Source organism: Perognathus longimembris, chromosome 28 (genome assembly GCF_023159225.1).
Source record: "Perognathus longimembris pacificus isolate PPM17 chromosome 28, ASM2315922v1, whole genome shotgun sequence".
NCBI classification, from domain to species: domain Eukaryota; kingdom Metazoa; phylum Chordata; class Mammalia; order Rodentia; family Heteromyidae; genus Perognathus; species Perognathus longimembris.
The window spans coordinates 38,146,446-38,161,946 of NC_063188.1; the positions used below are offsets into that span (position 1 = coordinate 38,146,446).

Here is a 15,501-nt window from a genome sequence, read left to right on the forward strand (position 1 = left end):
GTATTTAAATCCAAAGTATAGACCACATCACTCTGGGACAACACCAGGACATCAATAAATAAACTAAAAAACCTTGGGAAGGAAGAGTTTGGAATAAGACATATGTGGATGAATAACCACTTAGCAAAACTTTCACATACTCTGGGGAAACAAGAGACAGTGTGGACTGGGACTGCAGAAAACCCAAGCATTCACTTAGGGCTGACATTTAAGCTCTACACAATAATAAATAAAATATTTTGAAATACCTCAATCCAGGCATAGTGGTATATATTTATTATTCCAGCACTTAGGAGGCTGTGAGAAGAGGATAAAGATTTCAAGGCCAGACTGGGCTTCATAGGGAGACCATGTTTCAAAAAAACAAAAGCAAAACAAGCCAGGTGCCTGTGGCTCATGCCTGTAACCTAGCTACTTATGAGGCTGAGATCTGAGGATTGGTCATTTGAAACTAACTTAGGTAGAAAAGTTCATGAGCATCTTATCTCCAGCTAACCAACAAAAAGACAAAAGTGGAGCTATAGTTCAAAAAGTCTCACCTTAAAGCTCATCTATACAGATTAGGAGGCATTAAAGTAAGTCTGCCCAAACAGAAGCTGTCAAATAAACTAATAAAAAGACTTCAATACCTGTACTTGACAAAGAAATGAGATATTTAAAAAAATACACAAAACACGCAAACAATAACCCACAACAGGGAACAACAACAAGAGAAGGGAGAGGTTGATTTCAAAAGTGAAAACATTATAACCAAAATACATAAATTGTATAAAAAGTTTAAGATACATCAAAAGACAGCAAACAAGAAGCTATTCCAGGGAAGAAAATGGAAATTGTTAGAAACTATAAGGAGCTTGGAGATGGAAAATGACTATAATTGCAGTATTCAGGAGGATCACCAGTTCCAGACCAGCCTGGGCTACAGACCATATTCTGGACCAGATTGGACTACACGATGATCAATCCCAAACAAAAGCAATAATAGCTGGGTGCCCGTGGCTCAGGGTTTGTAATCCTACCTACTCGAGAGGCTGAGATCTGAGGATCAAGGTTCAAAGCAAGCTCTGGCAGAAAAGTCCCGTTGAGATGCTTATCTCCCATAAACTACTCAAAAAACCCAGAAATGATGCTGTGGATAAACTGGCAGAATGCTAGTCTTGAGCAAAAACAAGCTCAGAGACAGCAGTCAGGCCCAGAGCTGAAGCCCCAGAACAACAGCTACAAAAAAGCAATAATAACACCAACCATAAAAGGAAAAGAAATGATCTATTTGGGAGTTCATGTATTGAACCAAATAGATTATTTTTAGTCAATTGTCATAACTATCTTAGAAAGTCTAAAGGAAAATGTAGGCAAATAAAAAAGGGGGAATACTGTCTCGCAAAATATACAATATGAGAGAAATTTAAAAACACATAGATTTTAGACCTGAGAAGTACAATAACTGAAATAAACTTACTAGAGAAATACAACAACAGAGCAGAGTGGGGGGAAAAATCTATAAAATTGAAGGTAATTTAGATGAGAATATCTAACCTGAGGAGCAGGGAATAAAAAGAACATGGGAAAATTCTAACAAAACTCCTAAGACCTGAACTGGGGGCAGGAGCTTCACCAAGCATATTAACAGAGTTTAACAGAGTGAAACAAAAAAGATAAGAAAAATATTTAAATATTTGCTGAAAATTACTGAAATTACTAATTTATGTATCCAAGAAGTTCAACTGACTCCAAACAGGAGTCAAAAAAGAGAGGAGACATGAAAGCCATGTTGTTAAAACCAAAGATAAATACATAATATTACACTGTAACTACTACAATACTGGCAATTTTCTTTGAGTTGAGTAGTGTTTTCACAAATGTAAAGGAAAAGGCAAAAGAAGGAAACAGAAACAAAGAAAAGAAACAAGCAAGAGTCAATAAGGAGTCACTTGTGGACTAAGGGTTATGATGATGCTACAACTGAGATAGCATTGTCTATGTTAACTGTCTGGAGGGTAAGTTGCAGGTTCCAACAGAGGCCAAAAGAGATGGCAAGATGAAAGTTGGTGAGACCAGATAGGCTTACATAGACTTTGAGGTCCTGAAGGGTCAAGACAGTGATATCCCAAAAACACTTGGCAATTGAGGCATGAGATTGGAGAAGGGATAATGTACATATGCCGAAGGGGTGTCATGGATGTTTAGAAGGAAATGCAATAAGATCACTCAGAGAGAGAACAAGTATGAACTGAGGGGGAAGGTAAGGAGAGAACCCCCGGGGATCCTAGGCCACAGTCACTATAGACAGTCATCATAGCCAGATTGTGCAGAGTTGATTTTGAAAATGGTTGTGGAGCTGAGGGAGTCCTAGTAAAGTTAGCTACTTCTCTGATTGGCTGTCACACACCAGGTGAGAATTGAACATCTCAGCGGAGTCTCTCAGAAGATGCTCTAAAATGCTCCAGATTTCCCCTCCTGTTCGCAGTGAGGCCAGTATTATGCTTCAACCCCTTCATTAGTTCCCAGCTTTTCATTCCCTCCTGGTGAGGGTCGGGGACTGAGGTAGGGAAGGACTGGGAGGAGGGGATATTGAGCTCCAGCTGCTTGATACTCCTATGACTGGTTTGGCGCCTATGTGGGCAACAGCCCGGTGCCCCTTCAGCTCTACTGTCCTGTCCTGGACCCCGAAACCGCTTGGATGAGCACCTGAACTGCTCAGGGAACTTCCAGCCCGAAGAGGCGCAGGCCTGTCCTGGGTCCCCTCAGGTTAGTGTGGAGGCTGACGCTGCCAGCTGACCCAGGTCAAGGGTGGAGGTGGATGGCAGCTGGATCCAGGAGCAACTGCAGGGTGGGGAAGGAATCAGCCAGACTGGTGAGGGAAGGGCACTGAGCAGAAGGGGCAGGGAAACAAGAGAGGGAAGGAGAACCCCGCTGAGGCTCAGCTTCCTGGTCCACCCCACATCCCTCCACCCTCTTTAGAGTAGTAATCAATGCAGGGGTGGGGGGCGCCTCGCAGTGGGATGGTGGAAACGCAGACACATTCTGGAAACAACCCCCTTGCCCTCACACTCTGCGCCCGCGAAGACAAATTGATCCGAACCCACAGGCGGTGGGGGCGGGGCACGTGGCCTCTGGGGAGGGAGGGGGACACAGGTCCAGAGGTAGTTTGGAAAGCATCCTGGTGTGGTGCCCAGGAACTGAGAAGAAATGGCGGCTGGGGTGCGCGGGTGGGGGCTGAGGGTGGATGGAGGGGAGCAGAGAAAAAGATTGGGGAGGAGGGTCCGGGTTCAGGAGAGGGACCCGGTTCAACTGTCCTGTCTGTCTGTCCGCAGGTCTGCGCGTCTGCTGTTCCCAGCGCTGTGCCAGGCCTGAAAAGGAGGCACAACCTGTCCTGATCTCTGCAGGTCAGTGGAAGGTGGCGGCGTGGGCAGGGACTCTGCAGGGCTGAGAGTGCGGAGGGCCTGGCAGGGCAGCATGTGGGGTCCCGCTGTTTGTCCCGACCCCCACCTGTACTGCACACACCCAGCTCTACTGAGGGAGCCAGGAGAGGGCAGCAGGGCCAGTAGTCTGGGAATGCTTGGCTCTTGGGGGGGGGGCGGGAATGTGGGTCGGGGGCCAGTAGGAGGGCATCTGAGGATCCCCACAAGGGCGAGATACACAGATTATCTGAACCCTTTTTCCACCCCGAAGGAGCCCTCACTCTTCATGTCTCCTCTTCCCTCACCCCTATCCTCCAGGCCAGGAAAGGAGGGGCAATCACGACATGGAGAAACTTCCCAGCGAAAAGGATGGGAAGCTGGACCAGGCGGGAAAGTCTGAAGATGAAGTAGAAGCTGAAGCTGAAGGGAAGTCGGAGGAGGAAGAGAACCCTGAAGCAGAGGGGAAGCCAGCAAGCCAGGGCCAGCAGGAGGGCGAGGGAGAGGCAGAGGGGGGGCACCCCCAGGATGAGGACAAGTCAGGAAAGCAGGGAAAGTCGTCGGAAGATATGGGCCAGCCACCAGGTGAGGGCAAGCTACCAGGTGAGGGCAAGGCAGAGCCCCAGGCCAAGGCAGCCAGCAAGGCACGCGCCTCCGAAAAGCGTCTGGCTGAAGATTAGGTGCCTAAGAAAGCCCCGATCACGGGACGGATGACTCCCCCAAGGACTCTCGGGAGGACTTACAGGACAGGCATCTGAGCAGTGAGTAGATGAGAAAGTGTGCAGATATGTCCAGGGCTCAGGAAGAGCTAAGGAAAAAACAGAAAATGGGAGGGTGTCACTGGATGCAAAGAGATGCACTAGATGCATTCTCCCCAAGGGGCCAGCGGGGTGTCAGTGGAGTGAGGGGCGGAGGAAGGGGCCAAAGAGGTTTACACGATATCCCCTACCTTTAACGGCCTTGGCCTTAGATTCGGACTTCTTTGATGAGAACTTTGCACACCCTGCTTTTCCTGGTACATAAGTGCCAGGCCCTGTGCTTTAACTTTAAGCTGATACTTTGCATTAGGTGTCACTGTCCTTACCGGCAGCCTTTTGACTCAAGTATAGTGCTCTCTCTTTTAGTACAGGATTCTCACCCATGCATGAGGAAAATACATTCATGGTACATTATAAAGTAACAATAAAGACAACAGTTTGCAGAAGCACCGATTCAGTTTCAGCCCACTTCTATAAACATGCAAAGATGTTTGCACAAGGCATTTGTGCAGAAAAGAAACTGCAAAAAATGTGTTCACTAAAAAGAAGCTAATGGGTGTTCCTACTCTGTGACCAGAAGAGAACTCCTATAGACTTGAAAGTGAGTCTGACCACCTAATGGTGGATACTTCCATGCCATTCTTTTGCTGTGTGCCCCCTCCAGAACTTCCCTAGGTATGGCCAGAGAAGTGGTCATTGCTGCCCCTTCTCTTGAGTCCTCTACCATTCAATGCCTCCCCATGTGTGATTCTTTCTCGTTTTCACTGTATTTCTCCTTTTTCTTTTTTGGTTGGTCATAGGGCTTGAACTCTAGGCCTGGGTGCTGTCCCTGAGCTCTTCAGCTCAAGGCTAGCGCTCTACCACTTGAGCCACAGCACCACTTCCTCTTCTCTAATTTTTTGTTGGTTCACTCATTCCCACCTTTTCCTAAATGATATGGGTATGCTTGTCATAATATCTTTTTAAAATTAAAATCAAAAAACAATGCATGATAAGCGCTTGTACTTTTAACTGAGAAATTAGGACAATGAAAATTCCCATTGTCAAAACATAAGTAAAATTAGTATCAGTAGAGAAATTTACATAGGACTCCTATACAGAAGAATACATTCATACCTGTAAAAACTCAGTCTTAAAATGGAAATAACAGTTGCCTCATAGTACTGGCCAGTAAATCAGATGACATGCTAAAATGTGATTGTTTCAGGCAAGGAATGGCTGCTACACCATTCCCATGCAGTAGAAAGACTGTAGATGGAATAAGCCACGAGGCAGAAGGCTGAGGGAGGCCTCTCCTGTGTTCTAGAATACATCCAGGCAGCTTAGCGGTACAAGCCACTCTCTCCAGGTTATTGTAATGCCTGCTGGATATTGCGCCCTTACTCCCAAGCCATTTTCTGATACAAGTTTTAAGCTACCACATCAGTGTCAATTATTCTGGACTCTTAAAAGGCTTTTTCTCTAGACTAGTGATATTGGGAAGTGGTATACTGTAAGAACTGTAGCCAAGAGTGAGGTCTTTCAGTCATTATGTCTTGAAGAGAATAATCAGACACTAGCCCCTTCTTGTCCTTCTTTTCCAAACTCCTGGTCATAAGGTGAATGAACCTCCTCTCCTGCATGTTCCTACCATGAGGTAATGTGTCTCCACAGGCCCAAAGCAATGGGGCCAACTATGAACTGAAACCTCTAAAACTATGAGCCAAAATATACCTTCCTCTTTATAAATTGATCATCTCAGATATTTGCTACAGTAATGGAATGCTAATATTCTCTCTCCTTATATATATTATATATAATACATATGTTATATTTTATATTTGTATTATATATTACACACATATATTGGCCTTGTGATAAGTTTCTTATCCTCACAAGTAGTTTTTAAGAGGAAGAATAAAAATAATGGTCCAATTTATGGATGTGCTTGTTGGTATATTGAGAGTAAATACAAATGATGAATGCTTTACTATAGCTCCAGAGATAATCCAGAAAAATAATGGAAATGAGGCGAGCTACCAATCAGGAGGACTTTCTATGGTTCTTATGAGTGCCTATTTTGTGTAAACCTTATGGCTGGAAGTGTAAATCTACTCTGTCTCATAAGCAATTGCTAAATGACTGGCCTATCAGAGAGTTGGAGGAGAAAAGTGGGAAACTGATTATGAGAAGATTTGTGTAATAAGCTTATAGATCAATAATTCATTAATAATATAGGTAGAAATTGATACCTTAGAAAATGCAAAAAAGAATAGATAGTAAAGATATTTGTGTTCCATGATATAATGATTTACTATTGTACAATAATAAATAACTTACCCCTTAAGAAATACCTATTCATTATCTTATGAGCATGCAGATCACAAGTTTGACATGCCATGATTTCATTATATTTCATTCAGCAGATTCAAGATGTCAAGCAGAATGTGTTGTCATCTGAAGGCTCCAGGACTATACCTCTTTCAAGATCATTCATGTTATTTTCGCAAGTCAGTTCCCTGAAGTTATATGACTTGGTATACATTATTTTGCTGCTTTTGGAAACTAAAGGCGATTTGCATTCCTTATTATGTAGCTGTTTTGAATATTCACTGTATAAGGACACATTGACTCTCATGATTCCAATCTCTCTTTCTCAGAAAAGACTCTATTTTGAGGGGGATATCATTAGGTCTGGTTTGCTCACATAATGTTCTTGTTAATATCAAACGAATTCAAGACCTTAGCTATATCTGACAAGTCTTTTCATAGCAACATACAGAATGATAGTTGGTTAGTTAGTATAAGGTATGTATACACAATGGGCCAGTAATTTGGGGGAAAGCCATTTTAGGATTGAATCTGTCACAGTCTACCTTCTGGGCTCAAAAATTCATGATATTTGCAAAACACCTCCAATTCTTCCCAAGACTGCCAATAGTTTTGCCCATTAACAACATCATCTTAAAACATAAAGTATCATCTTCTAAATTTTCTAAACTTAATGTGTATAAGATCATGCATAATCCATTAAGCAGTGCTCCTGAAAACACCATTCCTATCAAGGTTATTCCTGCAAAACTCCAATGTGTGATTATTACACTGACACAAGACAAGTTATAGACAAATGGGTAAAATAGAAGCCAAGGAAGATAACTGTTTCAAAATGTGCATTTGCTCGGTTTAAAGTCCTAAGAGTAATCTTCTATGACTCTCAGTCTGTTTTTGCCTCTGCCCTCTGGAGTCTCAGCTTTGAACTCTCAGTTCTTCATTATTCCTCTGACAATCCTTTTTTTGTCACTAAAAGTAGTATGTGTTCCCATTTGAACTTGTTTTGACGTTGTTTTCCACAAGGAGAATTTGAATCTTCCATTCGTTTTTGTGCTTTTATCTCTTTCATTCCAAGCTGCAAGTGTTTGCAAAGATACAATTTTAAGAGTCTTGTAAATATTATACAAATTACCCTGGATTTTACTGCACTGGAGAAAATCCAATCTCACAAATATTTTTGGGATCATTTTTATTTTAGGTTCTTGCTGAGGTGTCTGAGTGTGGCTTCTACCAGCTACAAAAGGCTGTATACATCCCTTTCTATGTGGTGTACTGCATCTGAAAGCCAACAGTGACACATTATATCTTTGTGCTTTGGATTTCTGGTTTCTCTGTCACCTACTACAGTATTGCCTAAACCAATTGAGTGTGGTGGCCCATGCTTGTAATCCCAGCACCCAGGGAGCTGAGGAAGAAAGATTGAGAGTTCAAGGCTGGCTTTGTGTACATAGAAAGATTCTGTCTCCAACAAGCAAACAAACATGTATACATACATGCAAAATCTCCAAAGGAATTCTGTCTACCAGCTGTGAGGGCCATACACATATTTCTCCAGACTTCTTTGCCATCAATTTCCAAGTTTTTTTATCTCTCTCTCTCTCTCTCTCTCTCTCTCTCTCTCTCTCTCTCTGTGTGTGTGTGGGGGGGGGGGGTATGTGGTGGTGGTGGTGGTGGTGGTGGTGGTGTGTGTGTGTGTGTGTGTGTGTGTGTGTGTGTGTGCCACTACTAGGGTTTGAATTCAGGTCCTGGGAACTGTTCTTGAGCTTGTGTGGTGAAGGCTAGTACTCTACCACTTGAGCCACAGCTCCACTTCCATCATTTTGGTACTTAACTGGAGATAAGAATTTTATGGACTTTTCTTGTCCAGGCTGGCTTTGAACCATGATCCTCAGATCTCAGCCTCCCGAAAGCTAGGCTTACAGGCATGAGACACCAATGCCTGGCTCAAGTTTGTTATTTCTAAATCTCAGAAAATCCACATAACCGAATAGCTATTGCTTTGATATAACACTACATCACCCTTTATATTTTGGGCAAACAAGATATATCATCTAAATTTCTGCCAGTTGGAAAGATTTCCCTTTGTCAGTCTTCCAGGCTTATTCCCTTGGTGAAGTTGTAGTACAGTAGGCTCCCTCTTCCTCTTGCAGGAGGCTCAGTATGCCATACATATCTACTTATAAACAGAATCCACGTTTTTCCTACTTGAGTCACAAGGAATGTCTCATTAGATGACAAATGTGGGTTGGTAGAGAGGTGGCTAAAAGAGTTGGAGATGGTTCCTTTAGAGTCTAAATACCCTGCTGAGCTATTTTCTGTGCCTTGTAGTCATGCATATATTCACTCAGCTATTCATAATTATCATCTTTAAATAGAATGCGCTGTGTACATCTGATCTTATATTTTGATGGATCAGTTCAGAAATAAGCAGTCCAGGTTGCATAGTTTCTTGGAATTCTGTAATCAGCTCTTTGCTCTTGCCCATTATCTAACAGTTACTTTTCCAGTACAGAGCAACCTTATTCCCTCATTTCCATAAGCCCCTTAATCTTTTTGTTGATTATGATATACTTTTATCTGTTCAGAGATTAGCACCTGACAGGCTGCCTAATTTTTTAGCAAATAGCTTTATTGAGATATAATTCAAATGCTGTCTGACTATTTTATTCTTGAATTTAGTTCTGAATTTCACATGTACCTCATTGCATGTGACTAGTGGTGTTTGAGTAACTGCTCGTCTACATGCATGAACTTCTCCTATTTGCCTTCCCCATTCTTCTGATTTCAATGGTAAGATTATTCTTTTCCTCCTCAAATAAATAAGCAACACAATTCCTGAGGTGCTATGGTTTTGGTGTTGTATAATGTGTCCCCTATAGCACCATATGTTGAAGGTTTAGTTTTTAAGGTAGGAATGTGGTAACTGATGGGTCTTTAAGAAAAGGGGCCACATGGGAAGTCATTAGGACATTAGGAGTACTTTAGAAAAGAATAAGGTAGTTCATGTGGAAGAAGTTATAAAAGCCTGAGCCTGTGTCTCACGCTCTCTTGGGCATCTTGTTTAAGATATGATCTCTTGCAACTGCATGTGTTCCTGCTATTGCATTATCTACTATGTGATGCAGTAGAACCCATGCCAGAATTGAGCCAATGCAGGCACCATACTCTTTACCTTTCAAAGTTATCCTATCTCAAGTATTTCATTATAGTGACAAGTTGTTCTAATATTTGGAGCAACTTCTGATATTTACTAGTGTTTCTCAGATTTTCTTGGCAGGAATCAACAAATTTATGTAGAAAACTGTGAAAAAATCTCCTAAAGAACAGTATATTTTAAATATACAAACTATTTAGCTGGACACCAATGTCTCACACCTGAAATCCTAGCTAGCCTAGTGACTAAAATCTGGAGGATTACAAATGATAGAGTGGCAGCCTAGCAAACAAGAAATGGGGGAAAAAAGAAAGAAAGAAAAAGAAAGAAAGAAAGAAAGAAGAAAGAAAGAAAGAAAGAAAGAAAGGAAGGAAGGAAGGAAGGAAGGAAGGAAGGAAGGAAGGAAGGAAGGAAGGAAGGAAGGAAAGAAGGCAAGCAGGGAAGGAAGAAGGAAGAGAGATTTCATTGTGGTATTTTAATACATCTGTATTTTCACCCCATAGCTTGGCTGTTGTGAGTAGTGTGGCCACAAACATTAATGTGCCACTATTTCTATTGTATGTTGACATATTACTTTTGGATATATGCTTGGTGTAAGTTTCTGACAAAGGATGATATACAATGATGTGGGAAAGTATCAGAGAGTAACAAGGGATAGGATAATCTGACACAATTGACTAAAGATAGATTACTGGCAGTAGGCCTGAAGGAAGAAGGAAATAAGGGGTTATTAGAGACAGAGACTATGTGGAAAGGGCCACCGTCTGGGAACTTTAAGAGGAGGGACTCTGCCAGATATGTTGACACTGTGGGGTGACACTTAGAGGACAAGGGAGCCCTTTGATGTGGTCCATTTAAACCATTCTTCCTTCTATTCCCCATCAGGGATCCAAAACAAAACAAAACAAAAAAATCTTTCTTGGGACACAAAGAGAGGTGTAGAGAACTCAAATAGGATGGGAGGATTGGGAGATGTCCAGCAAATAAGTGAGGGTCATGTTAGTATTATTCACTGGGAATTGTGCCTGTAGTGAAAAAAAAATACCAGTGTTCATTTCACAATTATTCATTTTCAAGGACAAGGGTCAAAGATATAACTATCTGCAAGGGTTAAATTTCTTAGGACTGAGATTTGCCTGAGTTGTTCTACAGAAACAATAAAAAATTTTGCATGACACTGACCCACAATAAAAGCATAAAATGTGATGATTACAAGTGTACTCTAATAATCGTGAACCTGGGGAATGATTTTGTTGCACTTTGTCAAACTTGATCACAGTGAGATTGATCATTTGTACATGGTCTAGGTGAACCTACAGCCCAAAGGCTTTGCTTTTGGGTCTGGCTAGGCAGGAAGGACATATCTACCTAACAGTAGTATACTAGAAATCTGTATTAAGACACCATTTTATGGTCTCTGATTCCACAACATTCAATGACTATACTAGGAATACAACTCTGATTCATGATCCAAAAGAAAAAGTCTATCATTCTGGAGCTCTTACAGAGAGGAAAGGCAATTGGAGCTCATATTTATCTATTCCAGATTCCTTATTATGAGGTAGCTTTGGCTACAGTGTATATGCCTGTTGCTACTACATTGCTACTACCTCCTTCTCCCTGCAGTACATTGTATATAAGCTCTGTAAAAAAAAAACAACTGCCATTTGTGGTCCTATGAGCCTTCGTTAGTAGTAAAATTAGTTACCTTCCATAGTTATCATGACATCCAGAGCAGAAAACACACCATATACTATGAGATGTCTTGCTTTTGCCTTTGTTTATAGGACAAATTTGCTTTAAAGATACTTTTGGGTTTTATGTAGTAAGTATATTATTGCCTTTATGTATTCTTACTCTCTAACTTTGTTTTATATTTTTAAAGGCCTATGCTTTCCCCTTGCCTTGCCCCAAAATATAAGAAAAACTAAAATTCTTTCCTTTTTCTTCCTTTATAATTTATACCTAATGCGACTGAAATCATAATGGATATATAAATCAGGGCCTATTAGCCTTTATTGAGAATCACTAAGGGATTGTTTCTGTAAAAAAAATGGAGATTCTAAAGTTCCATTCAGTGGATCTTAGAGGGGGTCAGGAACTCATTTGAAAAGGGTGCTGGGATATGAACTCAGGGTTCTCTGATTAATAGGCAGGCGCTTACTGCTTTTTGCTCTGGTTATTTTTAGATAAGGTTGCTTTTTTCCTAGCTAGCCTGTATTATGATCACTTCTTATGCTTCCTGTCAGCTGGGATAACGGGGGTGTACTACCAGGTCCAGCTTTTTTCTGATATCATGATCCTCACATACCCACATAGCTAGGATGCAAGTCATTAACCATAGCACTTAGCTATTGGTTGAGATGAGGTGTCCATTTTGCCCAGATTGACCATGAACTATGGTCATTTCAATCTCTCTCTTAAGTAGCTAGGATTACAGGTACAAGCCACTTGCACCTGCTCAAGTGTTTAACAAAGTACTCATACCCTGGTGATGTGACAAACTACCACACTTTTAAAATGCATTAATAAAATGAGATAAGGTTAGATTTGTGGCACAAACTCTTCTTCACAGTGCTCCTTTAGGAACTGCAAGTAAACACTGCCAGAGTAGTAGAGTCCACAATTATTTGTGTAGCCAGGGAATGATATAGGACAGGAACTTGTAACTCAGCTACTATTTAAATTTTTTAGTAAATCTATTACTGTCAGCCAATGTGCTAATAATTTGAGAAGAAAATAGTTTTCAGTTTTTCGAAACTACAGCCCACACTCAGAAATACATTGTTTACCACAAGTCAGGAGTACATATGAACAGGTATACATTAACTGAAACAGAAATTACAGAAAATAATACTTTCTCTGCCTACCTGAAATAGATTCTGATATTTATTATCTAGTTCTGACTGTATTGTCTTTTGTCATTGAAATACTTCAGGTCAAATAAGTGCTTGGAGTTCTTACCTATAATCCTAGCTACTTAGGAGGCTGAGATATGAGGATTGTTGTTTGAAACTAGCCTCTGTAGGAAAGTCCCTTGGGCAAAAAAGTCCATAGATTCTTACCTCCAATTAACCAGCAAAAAGCCAAAAGTGGAAGTATGGCTCAAGTGGTAGAGCACCAGCCTTGAGGGAAAAAGCCAAGTGAGAGCGCAAGGCCCTGAGTTCAAGCCCCAGTACTGGCACCAAAAGCTAAAAAGTAAATGAATAAATAAATAAATAAAGATACTTTAAGTCATGACACACTGAATTTAAGCTATACTAATGTAGGGAAGTGAAGCTGCACTTTGACAAATGCAAGTCTATTTAATAATGTGTGAAGCACATATTGTTTAATGTATATTCTTATGCTTCTGAGAAGATATTTCATGAAGTTGAGGTGATCAGGTTAGGGAAAGCCTCCTTATGTATCAGTGATTCTCAAACTTTAACACACATAGGGTCACCTGAAAATCTTGTTTAAAAGATTTCTTGTTTAGTAGGTTTGGGGAAGGGAACTGCGATTCTGCATTTTCTATGTCTCTGATGATGACAATTTAGCTGATCCACAGACTACTTTTGAATGAAGATGTGCTAAAATCACAAATGTGTCAAACTGGTAATATAGGCACTGGAAAGTTTCCTAAGATAGAATTTTCCCTAAAAATGAGGAATAAAGTAGATAAGGCACTGAGAGATGAGAAGAGCATTTGCTTGCCACTCAAATTTGGCTTACATTATCTGACTTTAAAGGAGAGATGGCTATATGCAAAAACATTTTCAAACAAACTGACAGGATAGTTTTGTTTAAAAATATGAAATTGACTTGTAACCAGAGATAACACTGACATATTACTCAATAGACTCAGTATAATTCTAAACTGGGAAGGAAAAGCATGTTAATTACACGTCTATGGGTGTCACAGAGTGTGGTGGAGGAAGCTTAGTTCACTGTTGACTCCAGGGAAATCAATTGTGCTCTAGCACAGTAATAGCAGTAGGAGCCCTGGGGAGGGGGGGAGGAAAAGCAGTATTTATGACAAGGGTTACAGTGCCCAGCAGATATGACATTGCCTAGGGGATGGTAGCACTCACCTTTTGGATTACTTATTCTTGGGTACAGGTGAGATGTACCCCAGGCCTCCTCCAAGTGTCTGATGGAGTCTTGTTTCTGCTAGTGCAGGGGAGAAGGTAGAAATCAGCACAACACACCAAAAGAACACTGTACCTCATCTAATCACTCAGTAATTTTGTAGAGGAAATATTATCCCCACTTGACAGATGAGGAGACTGTTCCCTCAGAGCAATGCATCTGTATAAACACAGGATGATTCTAACAAATGAGAGTCCTAGAAGTAATATCAGTCTTATCTACCATAAGTTCTTTTTTTTTTTTTTGCCAGTCCTGGGGCTTGGACTCAGGGCCTGAGCACTGTCCCTGGCTTCTTTTTGCTCAAGGATAGCACTCTGCCACTTGAGCCACAGCGCCACTTCTGGCCATTTTCTGTATATGTGGCGCTGGGGAATCAAACCCAGGCACTCTTGCCACTAGGCCATATCCCCAGCCCCCCTACCATAAGTTCTGACAACATTCAAAGTGTTCTCACTGTTTCCATAAACTCATCAAACTATTCTGTCCATGCTATCAATGAACCACTTTGGATTTTGCAGTATTTGATGTTTCTTTGAGAAAAGTAATCTGTTTTCTTCAAAAAAAATAAACAAATACATTGAAAGAAATATAATTGCCCACAATATAATAACTCAGGAAACCACTGTTAAGATTTTAGTTATCAAAGCTTTCAACTTTCCCTATGCATAGATGTATTCTCTATATTATTTTACAAAAATAGTCTGATTCTATGGATGATATTGTAAGCTGTTTTATTTTATTTTTACAATACTCTTAAAATCTATGCCATTTACATAGGGGGAAATTCCCTAGGGGAAGAGTGAGCACTGTGTTTAGGTAAAATATATGCTGATTAAAGAAGGGATATCTGAAACCTAATATTAAAATAGGATTAAAGCACAGGGCCTGGAAAATGCCTTCTGGGGACACTATACATAAGGAATGTCTTCAATGTCCCTTCTGGGTGCCCTACAGCCCCCCCTGAATTCCCTTGGGCCCCTTGGGTAGAAGGGGTCCTGTAGATTTCTTTGCATCCATAACAATCCCCCTAATTTCTGTTTGATTTTTCTCCTGTCATCCTTTACCTTTGCCATATTGTCAAATTCTCTTATCATATCCTCATTGCTGAGATTCAAATCGTGTATGGCCTCTTTATATTCCTTGAGATACTGAACCAGCCCCTTCTTGGTTTTCCTTTTGGCTTTCCTGGGTATGTCATCCTCAGCTGGGCGCTTTCCTGCAGCCCTAGTTTCACTCTCTGACTTTCCCTTCTCTTTTGACCCTGCCTCCCTCTCTGGATTTCCTGAACAACCTGGCTTTGCCTCCCTCTCTGACTTGCTCTCTTTTGGTTCTTTCTCACACTCTGACTTTTCTTTGTCTTTTGATTTTACTTTCATCTCTGCATTTCTCTCCCTCTCTAGTTTTCCTTCTTTCAAATTTCCCTCACTGTTTGACTTTTCTTTCTTTTTTCCTTTTCCTTCAATCTCTGGCTTTTCCTTACCCTTTGATATTTCCTTATCTTCTACCTTTCTCTTATTTTCTAACATATCCTTGTCTTTTAGATTGCATGCTACTTGTGGTTTTCCCCCACCCTGTGGCTGTTCATTTTTCATCTTTTCTTGGTTGGAAGGTATTCCTTCATTTTTGCGGTAGAGTTTGTCCATGTCGTGTCCTTTTCCTGTCCAGGGAGGGTAGAGGAAGAAAAGGAGACAAAAGAGAGAGAGAGAGAGAGAGAGAGAAAGAAAGAGAGAGAGAGAGAAACACGAAAGAC

General features: G+C 41.0%; 3 protein-coding genes across 5 annotated transcripts in view; 1 reads left to right on the plus strand and 2 right to left on the minus strand.

Moving 5' to 3' along the window:
* The window catches only part of Bex5 (brain expressed X-linked 5), an 851,362-nt gene that overhangs the window by 483,039 nt on the left and 352,822 nt on the right, over positions 1 to 15,501 (minus strand). The window lies entirely within an intron of this gene.
* Tceal6 (transcription elongation factor A like 6) lies at positions 3,746 to 4,471 on the plus strand. The gene is given in 2 exon segments (XM_048336981.1): positions 3,746 to 4,091; positions 4,094 to 4,471. Coding segments are annotated over 2 exon segments (606 nt in total). The 3' UTR covers positions 4,354 to 4,471.
* On the minus strand, positions 14,660 to 15,394 carry Tceal2 (transcription elongation factor A like 2). 2 transcript variants are annotated; one of them, XM_048336979.1, is made up of 2 exons: positions 15,178 to 15,394; positions 14,660 to 15,108 (listed from the first exon to the last, which is right to left on the minus strand). In XM_048336979.1, exons 1-2 carry the CDS (start codon positions 15,392 to 15,394, stop codon positions 14,660 to 14,662), a joined length of 666 nt encoding a protein of 221 aa, XP_048192936.1. The 2 variants fall into 2 exon arrangements, with proteins under 2 accessions (XP_048192936.1, XP_048192935.1); XM_048336978.1 differs by having other exon boundaries at positions 14,660 to 15,070; positions 15,122 to 15,394.

Coding starts and splice junctions, on each gene's coding strand:
- Tceal2 (XM_048336978.1), bottom strand. CDS start 15,394: ATGGACAAACTCTACCGCAAAAATGAAGGAATACCTTCCAACCAAGAA. Junction 15,071..15,121: donor AGAGAAATGCAGAGATGAAA/GTAAAATCAAAA, acceptor GAACCAAAAGAG/AGCAAGTCAGAGAGGGAGGC.